At 54.0% G+C, this 19,476-nt stretch overlaps 2 protein-coding genes across 2 annotated transcripts in view; both read right to left on the minus strand.

Moving 5' to 3' along the window:
- The window catches only part of KDM5A (lysine (K)-specific demethylase 5A), a 197,911-nt gene that overhangs the window by 13,364 nt on the left and 165,071 nt on the right, over nucleotides 1-19,476 (minus strand). The gene's annotated exons all lie outside the window — the stretch shown is intronic.
- Nucleotides 2,448-19,476, minus strand: part of SLC6A13 (solute carrier family 6 (neurotransmitter transporter), member 13) — a 45,532-nt gene continuing 28,503 nt past the window's right edge. The window contains exons 4-13 of the mRNA XM_011967132.1: nucleotides 19,109-19,241; nucleotides 17,068-17,202; nucleotides 9,721-9,824; nucleotides 8,511-8,635; nucleotides 6,223-6,335; nucleotides 5,761-5,898; nucleotides 4,898-5,000; nucleotides 4,296-4,396; nucleotides 3,206-3,376; nucleotides 2,448-2,897 (exon numbers count right to left, since the gene is read on the minus strand). Of these exons, the coding sequence (XP_011822522.1) occupies nucleotides 2,775-2,897; nucleotides 3,206-3,376; nucleotides 4,296-4,396; nucleotides 4,898-5,000; nucleotides 5,761-5,898; nucleotides 6,223-6,335; nucleotides 8,511-8,635; nucleotides 9,721-9,824; nucleotides 17,068-17,202; nucleotides 19,109-19,241 (1,246 nt within the window). The 3' untranslated portion in view covers nucleotides 2,448-2,774. The remainder of the gene's footprint in view (nucleotides 2,898-3,205; nucleotides 3,377-4,295; nucleotides 4,397-4,897; nucleotides 5,001-5,760; nucleotides 5,899-6,222; nucleotides 6,336-8,510; nucleotides 8,636-9,720; nucleotides 9,825-17,067; nucleotides 17,203-19,108; nucleotides 19,242-19,476) is intronic.

A 19,476-nucleotide genomic window follows, 5' to 3' on the forward strand; every position in this document is an offset into this window, starting at 1 on the left:
CCACCCCACCCCACCCCACCCCCATCTCTTCAGCCCTACTGGCTAAGGCCAAGGTACTCCTGCTTCCTTCCCTCAACCCTGACCCCTGACCCAAGCCAGCAGCATTCTCACATCACTGCCTGCCACAGCCCCGCCTGCGGTTAGAGCCTCATCCCCTCGGCCACCTCCCTCGAGTTCGATGACCTCACACCGTGTGTCACCAAGTGACTGAAAGGACCCTCACACCCATGACCGCCTTTGAGCCCCACAACAAGCCTGTTTGGAGAAGGAGTGCCTGGCATTATCTGCAACTGCAGAGCAAAGAACCTGAATTCCAAGTGACGGCACAAAGACACCCAGCAAGTTCTGGAACCACATCTCCTGATTCTTACACCGACAGGTGACTCTCACACCACGTTCCACCATCAGGACGCTCCTAGATGCGACTCAGATCACATCTGAGTCTCACATTCCACCGAGGCTGGCAGTTCTGGCAACTTTGGTCAGATGGATGGATACAGACAGGGACCCTTAGAACCCAGCCTGCCCCATGAGGTCCTGCCCCACCCCAGTTATCCTTTTCCACAGCTCTTTGCTCTTTTCTGTCATGGTATCTGTCACTCATTGTTTAAGAAATTGTGTCTGTTTTTGCTCCTGGTGTGTCAGGAGCCCAGCACAGCACCATGAACCCAGCACCACACCGCGAACCCAGCACCGTACCATGAACCCGGCACCGCACCACGAGCCCAGCACCGCACCATGAACCCAGCACAGCATCACGAGCCCAGCACCGCACCATGAACCCGGCACCGCACCACGAACCCGGCACCGCACCGTGAACTCGGCACCGCACCACGAGCCCAGCACCGCACCACACGGGAGGTGTTCTGTCAATAGTGTCCAATGGATGGAGCTGCGGGTCTTGCAGCGTCTCGAGTTCCGGCCTCTCCAGCAGACGTACTTCTGCCCCGGTGAGACTGACACTGAGCCCAGCACCCTGGGGGAATGCCCGAGCAGTCATTCTCCAGGGAAGGGCAGCCAAGGCTGACATACAGTAGGACAGGTGTCATTAATCTTCACCAGCTCTTCCAACGACAAAAAGTCAAAAACTGAAGACTAGCAAATATTTCAGTGCATTTTTGTCCACTAATGGACATGTGAAGAACTGAGATCACCCAGGGAAGCCTGTGCACCCTCAGACTGCAGATCTAAGAATCACGGGACACACCAAGGGCAGCATCAGAAGACCCATCAGAACAAAGGTGGGCACAAGGGCAGACCCCCAAGCCCGCGCATAGGCCAGGAGAGATGTAGCCGTGTGCGCAGCCACTTCCAAAACCACACACAAAGCAACAGCCAGTGGCCGGACGTGGTGTCTCACGCCTGTAATCCCAGCACTTTGGGAGGCCGAGGCGGGCAGATCACGAGGTCAGGAGATCAAGACCATCCTGGCGAACACAGTGAAACCCCGTCTCTACTGAAAATACAAAAAAAAATTAGCTGGGCGGTGGCGGGCGCCTGTAGTCCCAGCTTGTAGGGAGACCGAGGCAGGAGAATGGCGTGAACCCGCGAGGCGGTGGAGCTTGCAGTGAGCGGAGATAGCGCCACTGCACTCCAGCCTGGACGACAGAGCGAGACTCCATCTCAAAAAAAAAAAAAAAAAAGCAACAGCCAGAAATATGTGGGCCCCGGCTCCATGCCCATATCCAGAGGTAAGGCTACCCCCTCCGCCATGCCCACTGACCTCGAGCAGGGGTGGACTTCCTTCCACCTGGATCCTCTTTGCAGCCTCACCCGAAAGAGCTCCTCACTCCTCCCTGCAGCTCAGGCCCTGACAGCAGAGCTGTGGCCACGGCAGCACCACCCCCTCGTGGCCACATCTGGCGGTGCCCCGGCATCCGGTGTCTCCAACCCTCAGAAGAGCGAGGCGGTCCCAAGGAAGTGGCATTCCTCTGCTGGACGGGCCGGGCAGTGCCCTCCTCTGCCAAGGCTCCCGAACCTGCTGCACTGGGCGTGGTCACAGCCAGCCCTCTCCCACGTCCCCCGCGCCCGGCCTCGGTGGGCACACGGGCACAGTTTTGGCCGCTGGGGGTAGGCGAGGACACAGCAGGGAATGTGGGGAGGAGGAAGCTGCCACCAGCCTTCGCCGTTCCTTTGGCTAGGACTCGGGTCTCCTTCATGCGTCCCTCAATTTCCTTTCTTATTCCACAGCGCAAAGGAGGAGGAAGGAAGCTGAGGACGCGTGGAGAGAGGCGGGGCAGCCCCCTCTGGTCCAGATGCCTGATGATGGAGGCCCTCAGCCTGGCCCCACCACCAGCCCCCCATCACCGTGCTGAGTGGGCCCCAGGGAGAACTCAGTGGGGGAGGCTATGATGGGGAGGGGCAAGGTCCTAAAGTCACAACTGTAGCATGGGGAAGGGTCAAGGCAGCCAGGCAGAGGGGCAGAAATCAGACAGAACCACTAGCAGTCAGCGGGAAGAATGTGGATTTAATGGAATGAAGGGTGAGGGGGCTCGAAGCCAGCAACAGTCTCGCCCCACCCACCAGCCCCCACCCAGCTTCCCAAGGGTCTCAAAGGGGCACTCTTGGCACTGGCCTTGCACATCTGTTCAGCAACTCCCGAGCTGAAAAGTGGGAGTGGGAGGCCTCCAGCTCGGCAGGTGGATTCCAAAACACCCCTTTTGTCTTATCCACTCTAGGTGCGGGGCAGGGAAGCACATGCAGCTGCTTCTGCCCTGTCCCCTCTGCAGCCATCCCCACGGCCAGGCTCACAGGCACCATCCCAGGGCCTGCCCCTAACAGTGAGACTCTAGCTCTGTGAGTCTGAGCAGCGAGGTCCTGGGGGTGGCGGGAGCCGAGGGTCCTGCTGGGTTCCGCTGGGGCAGGTCCTCAGCTGGGCACATGAGCTGACGGATTCTCTGCAGGGAGCACGGAGGCGGCTGTCAGGGGGCAGAGTGGGGGCAGGTCTGCCAGCTTCCCTCATCACCAACATCCGCCTGCCTCCCCACACACACACACCTGCCCTCCTGTCATCACAGCTCCTGTCTGGGAGTCACCCTGTCTCTTCCCGAGACTTCTCAGCAGCCCCTCTATCGCTCCCTGACACCCAGGCTAGGTCCGCGGGCCCCTCCGTACAACTGCGTGCACCCCGGCTGGCCGTCCACCTGCCAGCACCTGCGAAGCCTCCCAGCCCCTCGGGCTGCTTTCTTGCCCACAAAGGCTCTACCTCTCTGAAGGGGCCCTTGAGGGTGCCAAGTCTGTAGAGGCTCCAGGCAGGAATGCAGACCATGGAGGAGAGAGCCAGAAGCCAGCCCAGGGCATCGCCCCACCACGGGTACGTGTATTTTTTGTTGTAGGTCAGCGGAGTGTACTTGATCAGGGAGAAGAGGAAGGTGGCCTGGGGGCGAACGGACGAGAAAGGGGTTGGGGGCGGGGCCTGTGCCCTCAGCTCCCCCACCCCCAGCAGCCTGGAAGAAATCACCCTCCGAGCCTAGATTCCTTTTAGGCTCTTCTGGGCCAATCGGCCTCCAATCTTCTCCATCCACACTCTGCCCGAAACCCACACCCCCCAGCAGTAGACTCTGCCAGGCCAGGGCCCCTGTGCCCCTGGGCACCTCTACGTGCAGCTGACTCCCAGTTAGGACGTGATCGTGTGCCCACTGCGTGCTGTGAGTATTTCCCTCCCCTCCTGCATCGTGAGTTTGGGGTGTGAGTGCCTCGAGGGTAGAGGCCGTGCCTCGCTCTCCCGCTGCCCCTCAGTTTTTTCCTGCACACAGTGGGGGCCTGGGAACAGCTGACACAAAGAGATACGGCCAAAGTTCTCTGCAACTTTCTAGCTCGGGCCAGTGGCTTAACCACCTCTTCAACCTCAGCTTCATCTGTAACACCAGTGTAACAGCAGCACTTCCTTTATGGGGCTCTTGTGAAGATGAAATGAGTTAATACGTGTTCAAGCACCTTGGGCCCAGCACCCAGTCAGTGCTCTGTATTGGCCGCTTTTACCATTGCTGTGGGGATTACAATATTATGAGTCGTCCAGTGCACCCGGGTTCAGTCCTGGCCTGTGACGTTAGACTCACACTGTGGTGCTGGTCAAACCGTCTGACAGCTCTGGACCTCAGTTTATCCTTCTGTGACATGGAAAGGAAGAATCTATCTTGCTGTAGTTTTCTAGAATCCAAAAGCAGGATGAGTGAAAGCCTAAGATGATTTTCAGTTCCTAGGGAGAAGTCCATGGCAGGGCTAACGGCTTCTCGACCCTGCTAGCCACCGTCTCTCCCTCCCTTCATCTGACTGTATCCCTGAAATGATCTTACTGTGCACACAGCTGGCGTGAGGAACAGCCAACAGTATTTGATAAGAGGCCACGGCCTGTACCCAATCATGTCTTCGATGTTGTCGTAGAAACGTCTGGCTCCTACCATGGAGAAAAGAAGAAGGAAGCGGGAGAGTCATTCTTCGGCACCCAGAACATCAGGAGGGGCCACAAACAGACCAGAATGGGCGGGGACCCATGAAGAGACGGCATCACAGCTGCCTGTTCAAATCGTTGCTGGGAGAAAGCTCTTGCCTGGCTCTCACAGGCATAAACAGCAGCAAGCAGGCCTTGGCCTGGGGACGGGCAGTCACTCCCTGGTTATCGAGGTTGTCAAAAGCTGAAAATGTTTGGACAGGGCGGGATACGGGCCCACCTGAGGTGGTCTAGGTACAGCTATAACCAAGACTGTGGGCAAGGCAGCGTCCGGGGGGCCTTCCAAAGGCAGCAATTTAGGATTTGCCCGATTTTTGAGGTTGGGTAGGGAGGCGCCCCAGGAAAAGGTAAGTGTGAGCAGTGGATGTCTGTTTCGTGTCTAAGGGCCCCGAGATCCTTAGACAAGAGGAGGATGCGGGGACGGGACCTAGGGGAGGAGTCACTCACCGTAAACCCAAGCCACACAGAGGGACTCAAAGATGGCCACGAACAGGAGACACATGCCACTGGCGGCATAGTAGTCGAAGAGCTGGAACACATACATTCCGCCCTGCACGGGAGGAGAGAGCTGTAAAAAGAACTTCATCCAGTGGAAACAGACAGATTCCCTCCTACGCCCTTGAGTGTCACACGGTGGAGGCACCGAGCAGAGCTGGTGAGGATCACAGGAGACGGATCACAAAAGAGCAGTCATTTGTAAGGCGTAAAGCACGAGGCAGATATGAGACGCTAATTATTTTTATTATTGTTTTGAGACAGAAGATAGATGACATAAGACAGCGATTGTTAGATTATGTCTGAGAACACTTAGGGACTGGCCCCGAAGCCCAAGACATAGCGTGTACTCTCTGGGGAAAGGATTAGGATAAGGGCTGTCATTGATATTGTCAAGCTGACAAGCTGCATCTCCCTCCTTCTCCCTCGAGACGGCACACAGAACGTTCCCCAGCCCCAGGGCTCCCTTTCTCGCTTTGAAGTTTGTACACAGAACTTGGTTCAGCTGCCTGGGAAATCACCAGATCTTGCTGGAGAGGCAGCTTCTCCCAATCCAACGCTCCACATACCTCTTCACTTACTGGGGAGCCAAATGGCTCCTCACCCATCCCTGGAGGTGGGTGGTCCAGGCCCAAAGGCCAGAGGAGGGACCTGCCTACTTTGTCCTTCCTGGGATGGGGAAAAGAGGGAGTCCTAGTGTCCCGAAGCCCGGAAGACCTGGCCTGACCCGAAGCCAGGGTATCTGCCTCACTGACAGGTAGCAGCTGTCACTCGGCTCCTCCTCCCCCATCGTCCCCCGCCTCCCAGGCCCTCACCTCCGTGAGCATGACCAGCCCTACAAGGAAGGAGACGACAGATACTCCAAGGATGAGGACTTCCCTCCGGTTCTTCTTGCGGAACACGCGCGGGTACATGTCCACCAGCGCTGTCACCAGGCTTTCTACACACACAAACTGGATGAGAGGGCAAAGGGATTGCAGGGAAGGAGAGCTCCCGAGATGCCCTGTCCCTGAGCGCTGGCTTCTCACTCCCAGGATCAGCCCTGCCAGCCTCACTCTCTCAGGTCCCCAGAGCCATTGTCCTTGCCTGGTAAGGTCAGGACTCACCCTCAAGCTCCCCTGCGCCCCCGAAAGGGCATCCGCTTCTGACATTCACCCAGCCCCCAGCTAGTTTACGGGCCCTTGGGGCATAAAGTTCAACCACATGCCCACTGCTCCTCCTCCCCAGCACACACCCCCCGCTCATCTCTCAGCCCCTGAGTGGCTGCCTCTTGATACCTGACTATCCAGTCCCAGGAGAACGACCATGAAGAAGAAACAGCAGGCCCAGAGAGGAGAGAAGGGCAGCATCACCACGGCCCGCGGGTAAGCGATGAAAGCCAGGCCAGGGCCTACGACAAGGAGCAGAGGAACACGGGCCAGTGCCTGGGCCAGCTCCAGGCCGTGTGTGACCCATGGCTTCCCAGTGTGGGACCATGGAATACCAGGAGCTAGAGGAAACTTCACCCCAAAGTTACTATCACCACCACCATCCTCACCCAGGAGAAGCCACCCCAACCTCCACCCGTTTCTCGGATTTCCAAGGTACCTCTCACTGCATTCTCATTGGCAAGAACAAATTTTAGAGATGGCAGGTGTAAAGGGCTGTGGGTCTAAAAGGACTCCAGATATCCAGATCTATTGTACAGACCTGAGGTTTCAAGCCTAGAATGAGCTCAGAAGCCAGCAGGCCATAGACATGTGTGAAGCAGACCCGGTGCAAAACACAAGGAGGTGGTAGGGCCTGGTGAGAAGCGGAGCGATCAGGCCCCAGCTGCTAGCGATGATTTCTTGTATTTGTAAGGAATGTAGATGGTACAAAAGAAAATTGCTCCAAGGCCAGGTTTGGCCTGGGGCCTCTAGTTTACCACCTCTGTGCCTGGAGCCCTTTCTGTCACCCTACGACGACGCTGGCACTGATTGCAGAGTGCTGCTGACACACATCCTCACAGTTCGTGAGTGCTTCTCTCAACTGACTCATGTGGCAGGAAAAAATGCACATAACAGAGCCTGGGTCTCCCCATGGGAAGTTCCTCTGAAAAGTGAAGAGCATCACTGTGACCTTGGAGGTCTTTTGCTTCTGCCAGTCCCAGCTCCCACACTGGTGAGGTGGGGATTGTGCAGGGCCTGCCCCACAGGTTTCCGTTGCATGGTACAAGCAGGGTGCCTCGCCCAGCACCTGGCATACAGTCCACACTTAGAAAGTGAGACATGGGCCAGGCACATAGGCTCATGCCTATAATCCCAGCAGTTTGGGAGGTTGGGGTGGGTGGATCACTTGAGGCCAGTGGTTCAAGACCAGCCTGGCCAACATGGTGAAACCCTGTCTCTACTAAAAATACAAAAATTAGCCGGGCATGGTGGCACATGCCTGTAATCTCAGCTACTCAGGAAGCTGAGGCACGAGAATCACTTCAGCCTGAGAAGCGGAGGTTGCAGTGAGCCAAGATCATGTCACCACACTCCAGCCTGGGTGACAGAGCAAGACTCCCTCTCAAAAAGTAAAAAAAAAAAAAAAAAAAAAGCGAGAGAGACTATCCTTAATGAGAATCCCAGACCTCCCCCACCCAGGGCTTGGCATCCTGTGTGGCCCAGGCGTGCTTCTGAATGCCATGGTAAAAAATCATCTTGTGCCAGGCGCAGTGGCTCAAGCCTGTAATCCCAGCACTTTGGGAGGCCGAGACGGGAGGATCACGAGGTCAGGAGATCGAGACCATCCTGGCTAACACGGTGAAACCCCGTCTCTACTAAAAAATACAAAAAACTAGCCGGGCGAGGTGGCGGCGCCTGTAGTCCCAGCTACTCGGGAGGCTGAGGCAGCAGAATGGCGTGAACCCGGGAGGCGGAGCTTGCAGTGAACTGAGATCGCGCCACTGCACTCCAGCCTGGGCGACAGAGCGAGACTCCGTCTCAAAAAAAAAAAATCATCTTGTTACAGGGCAAAAGTAGGTGAGCAAGAGCAACATTTTATGGCTTATTCAGATCAGAGCCCGGGCCTTGATGTTATTTGAAAGCAGCAACAACAGCACTGCATGGCGGAAAGGCAGTCACTCACAAACGGGGGAACTCTATATGCTGATAGAAACTTCCCCTTGAGATTCATTTTAAAATGAACAAAACGAGACAAGGTACAGAACAGTGTATATAGTGTGTTATCATTTGGTTTTTTAAGAAGGAGGCAAGAAATAGAAATAGTAATATGTATCACATGTATATGTCTGTATATATATTTTTTCTCATATATGTCTAAACTATTTCTGGAAGGATAAACACGAAGCAGATAACATTGGCTGCCTCCAGGGTAATGAACTGGAAGCCAAGGATGGGAGGAAAAATGTTCACTGCATGCCTTCTCTTTGAAGCTGGAATTACTGTTGCAGTTCTCCCCCAAGCCATCCCGGAATGCATCCACTGAATGGTGGCCGTAGCTCACCCAGAGTAGGCGACACGCAGAAACGTCTCTCAACCCTCGCTGCCAGAGGTCTGAGCCAGGCTCCCCGCCTCCGGGCCGCCCCAGAAACACTCACCTGACTCGGCCACCTCAGAAATGGGCACCCCCTGCTCCTGGGACATGAAGCCCAGGATGGAGAAGATGGCGAAGCCGGCCACAAAGCTGGTGCCGCTGTTGAGGAAGCAGAGGGCGAGGCAGTCCCTGTGGGGCAGGGGTGAGGAGAGGGCGGAATGGCAGGATCAGAACGGGGCTGCGACCTCTCCCGCTTCCTGTCTGGGAGCACAGCCCCTCCTGACGGACACTGTCCTGGCCCCTTCACGGAGGCCGGAGCAGGGCTACCTGGCAGAATTCAGAGGACCACACATAGCATGGGCTCTCCTCTGACACTCCCTGGCCCCCCCAGCCCAGGCATGGAATAAATCAAGGTAGTCCTGAAAGAATGAGGCTCCAGGGAAGTAAAACATGAAGCTAGATGTGTCAAACTGCCACACAGCCGCCCCTCTCTGCCATCCTGGTCCACTCCTCGTGGGACACTCTACCACTCGGCCATGATCCCATCTGGCGTCCCAACACAGGGATAGAGACGTGGTGATCCCAAACAAGAAGGAACTCCTAGTCACCTAAATTCAATGTTGAGATGCACAAGAATGATTTCATTTCAGCTATGCTTCAGCTGGTATTAAAATTGGCTTAAATTTTCTGAGCACAAACCAGGTAGGCAAGGAGAGAACAACGGGGACAGGACGTGAAGTGAGGGAGATGGTGTGAAAAATGGGTAAGGATTCAAAGTTTTGGGGGCAGAGTTACCAAGCAGGCAAGACTGGGGTGCAATGCATGACATTGCTAATCACAGTAGGACCTCACTTATCATCGATACATTCTTGCAAATTGCAACTTTATGCAAAACAACCTATAATGAAACCAGTTTTTTTTTTCTCATCAAAGTTATAAGGAAACGACATTATTCAAAGACCTGTTGTGCTTCTCAGGCTTGCTTACCTAGCACTCCTGAGCCCACCAACCTCTACATCAGCCAGGAGGCCAGGTCCTCCTGCTGTGGTCTCCCAGCCAATCACAACTATCCCACCCTTTCAGATGCAATTCTCTGTCCACCTTGCAGTTGGCTCCTTGCAGCTCCTGGTAGCCCTGGGGTGTTGGATATGGAAGTGTAGACAGGGGGGCAGATCCAGGAGCTGATGCACCCTCCGACTCACCCTCGTCTAGCATGGCTGGAGGGACAGTAGAGAGATGCCGGTGTGTGGCTCAGGCCCCACGCCCCCAATCACCTGTAGCAGTTGTTGTGGTATTTGTTGTAGCTGCCCAGGGCTGTCAGGCACCCAAGACAGATGGCGAAGGAGAAGAAGATCTGGGTGCCCGCATCCATCCACACCTACAAAGGGAAAGGGCAAGAAAGGTGAACTCCCAGGAAAGCCGGGCCATTCAAGCCATGGAAGGACATAGGCACGTGGCTGAGTCGGACACTGGCTAAGGATGGTGAGAAACCTGTTCTCAGCCAACACTGGCATCCTGCGACCTCTGTCACCCCGGTGGGCTCTACTCCCTGGGCTCCTGGATGAAGTTTCTTGGGCACTACTAGGATAGGACAGGCATTAAGCATTCAAAGAAAACGAAAAAGACTAAAAGACCCGTGGTGGAATGTGTGGGAGGGTGGGACAGGGCTCTAGAACAAAGTTAGGCCTCCTGTCAAGGTTTGGATCCTAGGTTCTGCCCCCACTTCCTCCTGCGACCAGTGTGGAGGAATCCAGGCACAGGGTCTCCGGGACACTCTCCCTAACCTCAGGGCTGCCACCAGTACGTAGCTTTGCCCCTCACATCTCAGCCACCTCTGTCTGCAGACAGGGAGAGTAATTCTCGGCCCGCAAAAAGGCAAAAGGACGAACAGAAACGCCTCTGAAAAGGGCTCTGTAGTGCTTGGGAGGAAAAATCACAGTCCAGCTAAACACAGAGTTGGCTGTTACTGTTATTATCTCAGCTGGCTCGCCCAGCCTGTGCATGTTGTGATTTAGATCTAACAGCTAGAATAACATCCCAGACAGAAAGAACATCAAGGCAACAGGACCGAGTGACCCCGCAGATCTGCAGGACCCTCCCCAGGCACTCCTGCCCCGGCGACGTGCGCACAGCCAGGGAGCACCCCGCTATGGACGCAGACATCCAAGCAGGTGTTCCTCACGTGTCTGCGTTCCTAACGGAAAGGGTACCGGATGACCCGTCTGTGTCTTTTGCTCAGCCTCATTCCGGTACCCCCAAGCATGCCCCTACTTTCCATAAAACCCTCTATCAGGCCTCCAATTCCTCAGTCCCTTCTTGGTCTTTGCCTGCCTGCCTAGGCATGGTCACCACCCTCAGCCCCTACCCCTTGCACCCTCCTTTCACGCTCACCCCTACCAAAGCGGCCACATTCCTCAGCAGTGTAGGGGCCCGAGGGATCCATCAGCAGGCTGACCGCCTCAGAATCACGCCGATTCCTCAGTCAGCATCCCCAGTCGAGACGCTAAATCCCTAGGCCTGAAGGAGAACCCAGAACTCGTATCCTTTTCAGAGCTTCCTGGGTGATCCTAATGGTCACCAGGTATGGGATGCCCCTATCGGGGTGCACCCAGGGCACCCATCCTCTTATCATGTTTCCATTCTGCAGGGCCAGGGACAGAGTAGGGAAGACGGTAGGGGGAAGGGGAGAATGTCTCCAGCCTCCCATTCTTGAGTTCACTGGGAATCCCGTCCTGAGATGGTCTGTGAGGCAGGAGGCGCCACCAGGAACAAGGGGTCAGCAGCAAGAAGCACAGAGGAGGATTTGGAGGGGCCGGAGCCAGTGAGGAAATCACACAGAGAAGGAAGTGGTAGGAATGAAATGCTAGAGAAGGAAACGGTAGGAAAGAAAGACCAACTCTGAGGACAGGCAAGGGGAGTGCTTGCAAATTTCAGCGTCTCGCTTCTCCCAGTTAAAAAAAAAAAGTTTCGGTGTGATGCCACACCAGTTTTGAGGAGATGCCTTGGCCAGTCTGTTTCCTCCTTTGAGATGTTCCAAATCCTTTTCTTTTCTAAAACTCTACCACACAGATCGTGCACAGATAGTCATCTCAGGAAAACTCACTGACTTTGGCATGAAAGTCACTTGGTTCTATCTTATTCCTGCTTCACCGGCTACGTTATTGGCAGCTTCAAGAGCAGGACCTTCTGGCGAAAGGCCCTGAGCTTATAGAGAAAGCGTTTCCCAGGGTGAGAGGTGGAAGGGCTCAGGACCAATGCGTGTCTCCTGGGTACTGCCCCTTCATGAGGTCAGGCACCTCCTCCCAAAAAGGTCATTCAGGATGTGGCTCAGGAGCCTGGAGGCCTCACGCCTTGGACGTTTGCTCCCGGGCCTGACAGTGCACTGGGTGCAGACCGGGCCATGAGTTCCCAAGGAAGCACACTGTAGCTGCCCACACACAGGCAGCGGCACAAGCCTGAGATGGGCAGCTTTGTGAACTTGTGCTTGGGAAGGAATAATAAGAGAAATCGTGACTTGGCCGTTCACCTCGCCTCGGCAGGGGTGGGAGGTCAGAGTGGGGTCATGTGGAGACTGAGTTGGGGGAGACATTAATGAGAACCAAGGAAAATGCAGCGGGAGGGCTGGAAACCCAGAGCACAAGGGTCAATGCACTCTTTGACCAAAGCCTTTGACTACAGCCCCCTCGCTGGGAGCTTGGCAAGCCGCAGCTCCCCACACAGCTGCTGCCCGACAAGCCTGCTGGGCTGGGGAAGAGAACAGGGTCAGAAGCAGGGCTGAGGGACACGCAGAGCAAGCTGTTCCATTCCCACCACAGGCGCCCACCCCCTGCCCACGCCAGGAGCTCTGGTGTCTGGAAGAAAGCTCTGACACGTCTTTGGCTAGGGCAGAAGGCCGACCGAGGGAAAAACAAGTGTGAAAAATTCTTGGTGGGACGCAGGTAAAAAGAGGTCTTGGGGGGAAAGAGGAGGAGAGAGGATCTGGGAGAAATGTTTTCAGCCTCAAGTCCAACCCCCAGAATTATCCATCTCTCTCTACTGTTTTTAGGAAGGCAATGTGGTGTGACGGAAAAGCACGGGCTCTGAAGTTACGTTAATCTGGGCTCAATTCCTGACTTTATTAGTTGCTGGCTGTGTGGCCTTAGGCAAGTCACTTAACCTCCCTGAACCTCCCTTTTCTCCTGAGGAAAATGGGTATAATAACAAATAAAATAATGTATGTGAAATGCCTAACACATAAATAAATATTCGTTTCCCATCTCACCTTCTAGAATAATAAAAAGCAGCTCTTAAAACTCTCAAATAATTCATATTCTTTGGGAAATATCTTTCACGGTGAATAAGACAGCAGTCTTCGAAAAACTACTTGAGATCAACCCAAGCTCCCCCGCGTGCTAGTTTTGTGATTCTGGGCAAGTTTCTTGGGTTCCCTAAGCTTCTGTTTCTCCCTCTGTAAGATGAGGCTGACCCCACACTCACAGGGTTGGACTGTGTCAAGCACTCGGCAAAGGGCCTGGCAAATAAGGAGGACGCAATAAGGTTAGCTTTGGCCACTGTTTACTGCTATTATTTTAAAAAGCAACTCATCTTTCATTGGTAATGAGGTGGCATAGATTGGATTTCAATGCTAAAATAAAGACTAGTTCTAATCGGTGATTTCAACTTCCTCCCTAAACAAACCTTTCCTTAGACTTGCTTCACGTAGGGATTTAAAAGGTTCCAGGAGGGCTCTTTGGTGCCCTCCTCCCGACCCCCGCCTTTGGCAATCTCCTAAAGTGCAGCAGAACGGGCACAGGGCCAGGACCCAGGAAAGAAACGAGTGGCCTGAACAAAGCGCAGGGTTCCAGCAGAGCCCTGGGTCTCCAGTGGCCACTCTCCAGGGGGACGAGACAAGGCCTGAGAACACCGGGAAAGGTAGCAACCTGCCCCCCACACAGCAAGCCTGGCAGGAAAAGGGGAGCAAACAAGAGGGGAACACGGCGTGGTCTCTGCCTGGCCCCCAACCACCAGCCTCAGTGCTTGGCAGAGAGATCCGCCTTTGGTCTCTGTGTCGTGGAGAAGAAATTTTGCACCTTTCTCGAGTGCCAGGCAAATGCCAGTGAGAATAATCACACTTTCCGGGGAGTGCCAATGAGATTCAATTAGGGCTCTGGCAGAGCCCCCACACCCCGCAGGTGCTGCTGTGTTCACTGACAACAAAGGCCCAGCTTCAGCATGAGACTTGGACCAGGCAGAGAAGGTGGCCGCTCAGGACCCGTCCTGGCACTTGGCCCAGCCCCCTCCCCACCGCCCCAAAGCACTTGGAAGACAGACGCTGCCTGCACGGCCCAAAGCTGGCTGGAATGGAAAGAACGGTATCCCGGAGCACAGGCTGAAAGAGGTCTTTGTCCCTGCAGTCACCCAGACAGAGACTTAGGGCCTCATTAATGCTCAGAACTTGAAAGCGAGCCGGTCCACCTTCTTTATGTTTTCTGGAAGCTATTATGTACCAAACGTGGCACTGGAACAGATTCGGCACGTAGTAGATACTCATAGTAGATTCATTCAGGTTTTTTCTGATAAGCTGTGAGAGAAACAAAGGTGAGCAGCCAGGGACCTCGTCTCCAAGAGTGGACCATAAAGTGCATGGCATTTGTCACCCTTCGGACCCAGTCCCAGCTGCAGGTATGAGGGTGAAAATATGCTTGAAGCTCTCTAGGCCTTAAGGTCCTAATCTATAAAATGGGGTTGCCTGGTTGACCTGCTGTGAGCGTTTGCTGAAATAACGCATGTAAGCCTCTGAACGATGTCAGGGACAGAGGAAGCACGCCCTAGTAGTTAGCTGTAAATAGCTGATCAGGACAAAGTCGTGAATCTGTTGTGGAAATACTGAGCCCCTCTGTCCTTCCTCCCTGCCTGTCACCTTTCCTGGTCCTGCCTGCATCCTCTCTGGCCTACCTGCGGACAAAGGCGGTCAGTGATCTTCGTAGCTTAGCCACTGGTTCTCCACTCTGCCGCTCCAGAACCACCGTGGCTCTCTCGTGTGCGGGGAATCCAAGCCAAACTCTTCACCCGGCCTTCAAAGCCTCCCCTCCTCTCAGCTTCCCCCACAACTCCTGCTCGCCACCTGCTGTCCACCACAGCCCTTTGGTTCTAGGTAAGTCAAAGGGCTTATGATTCACAAAACAAAGATATCCTTTGCCTGGTCTGCCATAATTACTGGCTGCACAAACTTAGGCCACGGTGGGCTCATCTTACAATGAGGAACATGCACTGGGGTCCTAGAAGGATCCCAGTTGTGCTTCGACAGTTTGGCTCCAAAGTCTGACTGCAGCCCTAGTGCCCGGCGTGGACATGCGGCAGTAGCAGTCCTCTCTCTGTGCTGGCTGAGAAATGGGAGAAGGGAAAGATAAGCCTCTATCCCACCAGATGGTTATTGAGAAACACTCAGGACCAGGGCTACTGGACTCTGCAGGGAGGTTTCTGAAGAGCAGTGGGCTGGCTGCTTCCGGAAGCCACAGCGTCCCAGTAGAGCTCAGGATGAAAGAATCAAAAGCGGGCCGCAGCGGCCAGGAGACGGAGAACGGCCTGGCTTCCGGATCGCCTGACGTTCCGCACCAGGGGGAGCTGTTGCCCCTGTGTGCACGGAGCTCCCAGCCTGGGTGTGCCTGTCCCCCTTCTCTTGCTCCCTGTCAGGAACGTGGTGAATATGCTGGTGCCCGACTCTTTTAAAACGTTTGGAGCCATCCCAGTGTGATCTATGTGTGGGAACCACTCGCCCGTATGCCTCCTTGGGGCTCCTTTCACAGACACAGAGAGATCCTCCGGCAACAAGAGGAGCGTCTCCAGGTCGCACGCTCACTCCCCCCGCAGGGTGGCCTCTGCGCCCAGGAGGCAGGGGCAGGGCATAACCGCGTAACATTTCAGGGCCTCTGGGGCAGAGATTGCCCACGCTCCCCTCCAGCCCTCAACACCTCCTAGCTTTGCCAGCTTTCAACTGGCTGCCAAACAGGGGAAGGTAAGAGACCTGTCAGAGGCGGGGGCGGCCCATTCCAGGTCTTGCTTTTCAACCCCCTTCAGGCAGCAGGCAACACCAGCTCTCCCTACCCAGACGGTGAAAAAGCTGTAGCAGAGGGAGTGCAGACCATGAAGGCAGGGTGGGGAGGAGACCCGGAGTCTCCGGACATCTGACAGGGAAACTTAACACTAGCCCAGCTGGCTGAGGGCAGGGCCAGGGAGCTGGGACCTAGACGTGGGTCACATGGGCAGAGGGAGGGAGCCAGGAGGCAGATTGAGGGGTAAGAATTAAAGAGGAAACTCAGTAGGAGACAAGCCCCTAAAAGATAAATGTATGAAGTGCGTGGGGAGAGGATGGGAGAAGGATACCCGAGTAAGGACTGTGAGTGACACTTGCGGCCCTTGAGAAATATTACTAGAAATATTACCCTAGTAAAATTTGCCTGGGTTCCCTGGCAGCTGGGAACCCAAGAAGGGACAGTGTCCGACACCTTATGACCACAAACAGCTGCTAACACGTCAGAGGCATTTGAACCAGAGCGACTCCAGCTTGAACAGGGGCTGGGTGAAATAAAGCTGAGACCTACTGGGCTGTGTTCCCAGGAGGTGAGGCATTCTCAGTCACGGGATGAGACAGGAGGTCGTCACGTCCCCAGACACAGGTCATAAAGACCTTGCTGATAAAACAGGTTTCAGTAAAGGAGACAGCCAAAACCCGCGAAAACCAAGATGGCGACAGAAGTGACCTCTGGTCTTCCTCACCACTCTTTACATGCAAATCACTATGCGTTAGCATGCCTGAAAGACCCTCCCACCAGTGCCATGACAGTTTACAAATGCGAAGGGAGTTAACCTCTATGGTCTGACATGGGGGGAGAACCCTCAGTTTTGGGAATTCCACACCTTTCCGGAAAACTGATGAATAACCCACCCCTTGTTTAGCATATAATCGAAAAATAACCATAAAAATGGGCAACCAGTAGCCCTGGGGCATCCTACCTATGGAGCAGCCATTCTTTATTCCTTTATTTTATTTTATTTTATTTTATTTTATTTTATTTTATTTTATTTTAGAGACAGAGTCTCACTCTGTTGGCCAGGCTGGAGTGCAGTGGCGCCATCTCAGCTCACTGCAACATTCGCCTCCCGGGTTCAAGTGATTCTCCTGCCTCAGCCTCCCGAGTAGCTGGCATTACAGGCTCCCACCACCACGCCCGGCTAATTTTTGTATTTTTTAGTAGAGGGGGGGTTTCACTATGTTGGCCAGACTGGTCTCGAACTCCTGACATCAAATGATCCACCCACCTCGGCCTCCCAAAGTGCTGGGATTACAGGCGTGAGCCAGCGCACCTGGCCTCCTTTACTTTCCTAATAAGCTTGCTTTTGCTTTATTCTACTCCCCCCAAATTCTTTCTTGTGCAAGGTCCAAGAACCCTCTCTTGGGGTCTGGATTGGGACCCCTTTCCAGCAACAAACAGATATCTAGAGAAGGAAGGGTGCACCCCTGCTGCCACTGTGGACATCCCAGGGTAGTGCTAGGTGCGGGGGTTCCCTGCCAGAGTGCAGGGAAAGCCTGGAGCTCAGGTGCCCCAGGAGTCACGTGAGGGCTCCTGTCTGTGGTTTCTTACCTGGGGATCCCACAGACGCGTGAGGTTTGGGTACAGGTAAAACTGAATTCCTTGGGCTGCCCCAGGCAACGTCACCCCTCGAATTAACAGGACCACCAGCATGAGGTAAGGAAATGTGGCCGTGAAGTACACCACCTGGTCATGGGCAAATGAGAGACAAGGAGCTTGTGAGTGAGGAAGTGGCAGGGGCAGGAGGCAGGGGCAGGAGCTCCTCAGAAAAGGTCAAGGGAGTGTTCCTCCTGCTCCCAGCTCGCCCGCAGCTGTTTAGTTCTGTTGCGGGAAGTCAGGGACCCCCCGAATGGAGGTACCAGCTGGGAGCCACGGCAGAGGAACATAAATTGTGAAGATTTCATGGACATTTATCAGCTTCCAAATAATACTTTTATAATTTCTTATGCCTGTTTTTACTTTAATCTCTTAATCCTGTTGTCCTTGTAAGCTGAGGATGTATATCACCTCAGGACCACTGTGATAAATGTGTTAACTGTACAAATTGATTGTAAAACACGTGTGTTTGAACAATATGAAATCAGTGCACCTTGAAAAAGAACAGAATAACAGCAATTTCTGAGGAACAAGGGAAACAACCATAAGGTCTGACTGCCTGTGGGGTCAGGCAAAAAGAACCATAGTTTTCTTCTTGCAGAGAGCCTGTAAGTGGATGTGCAAGTAGGAGAGATATCACTAAATTCTTTTTCTAGCAAGGAATATTAATATTAATGCCCTGGGAAAGGAATGCATTCCTGGGGGGAGGTCTATAAACGGCCACTCTGGGAATGTCTGCCTTATGCAGTTGAGATAAGGACTGAGACACGCCCTGGTCTCCTGCAGTACGCTCAGGCTTACTAGGGTGGGGAAAACTCCACCCTGGTAAATGTGTGGTCAGACCGGTTCTCTGTTCTCGAACCCTGTTTTCTGTTGTTTAAGATGTTTATCAAGACCATACGTGCACCGCTGAACATAGACCCTTATTAGTAGTTCTGCTTTTGCCCTTTGCCCTGTGATCTTTGTTGGACCTTTATTAGTGGCTCTACTTTTGCCCCTTGTCCTGTTCCCTCAGAAGCATGTGATCTTTGTTAGACCCTTATTAGTAGTTCTGCTTTTTGCCCTTTGAAGCATGTGATCTTTGTACCTACTCCCTGTTCTTACACCCCCTCCCCTTTTGAAACCCTTAATAAAAACTTGCTGGTTTTGAGGCTCAGGTGGGCATCATGGTCCTACTGATATGTGATGTCGCCCCCGGCAGCCCAGCTATAAAATTCCTCTCTTTGTACTGTCTCTCTTTATTTCTCAGTTGGCTGACACTTATGGAAAATAGAAAGAACCTACATTGAAATACTGGAGGCCGGTTCCCTGATATAGTTCCATCTCCCCTATCCCTTGAGCCACAGCCTCCCCTCTTCCCTTCCTCCCTCCAGCTAAAAGCTCCCGCCTCCCCTGACACATATTCAATAAATATTTGTTGAGTGACTGACATTTGGCATTCTCCCAACAAGTGTGCTTGGCATTCATGGCAAGGATTGTCAGATATGAAAAGATTTATGACACATGACCCCTGTCCTCACATAGCTTAGCACAAACCAGGCAGCCAGATTAGGAGAGGCTCCCAGGGCAAGAGTTAGGAAGAATTCAGAATGCCCTCTTTGCTCCAGGGCAAAGAGTTCCCCGGAATTCTTGAGCTGGTTAAGAGTCATTTTGAGATGAAGAGTCTTCATGGAATTCTTTTTCCAAAGAACTGTTGTATGAATTAGGGAACCATGACTCGTGTTCAATTCGCAATGTGCCCACACATCATCAGTTCCAAGATCAGATTACCCTGGAGGTGTCCTTCCTGTCCTTCTCGCTCTCTTCCAGTCCCAAAATTCAGAAGCACGTGAATCCAGGAGAGGCACAGAAGCAAGGACGGAAGCTGCATCAAATCCTTGCTGGGTCATCGCCTCCCATCCTCGACGGGGCCACAGCTTCCAGAACTCCTGGGTGACAGCCCCTAGTGAGGACAGGGAGTCCGGGGATGGGAGGGGCAGGAGCTCCCCACACGAACCTTGCCTGTGGACTTGACCCCCTTCCAGATGCAGAAGTAGCAGATGACCCAGGCCAGCAGGAGGCACAGAGCCAGCTCCCAGCGCAGGGCCCCCAGGTGCTGGATCCCATCAGAGATCTTCAAGACCCGCCGCCTGGGGAAAGAAGGGTTGAACCTGGCTTACTTTTTCTGCCAGCCTCAGTTTTGTGGCCCCGTTCCTGGGACAGTGGAGCCGAGCCGTGCCTCCCGGCTCTTGTCCAAAGGCTTCTCTGCTCTCTTCACATGAGGCCATCCTTAGCCCAGAGCTGGAGGTGGACATAAAGGTGGAGAACAGAGACTGCAGAGCTGGAGTGGACATAAAGGTGGAGAATGGAGACCGCAGAGCTGGA

This window comes from Mandrillus leucophaeus, unplaced genomic scaffold (assembly GCF_000951045.1).
Source record: "Mandrillus leucophaeus isolate KB7577 unplaced genomic scaffold, Mleu.le_1.0 Scaffold79, whole genome shotgun sequence".
In the NCBI taxonomy this organism is placed as follows: Eukaryota; Metazoa; Chordata; class Mammalia; order Primates; family Cercopithecidae; genus Mandrillus; species Mandrillus leucophaeus.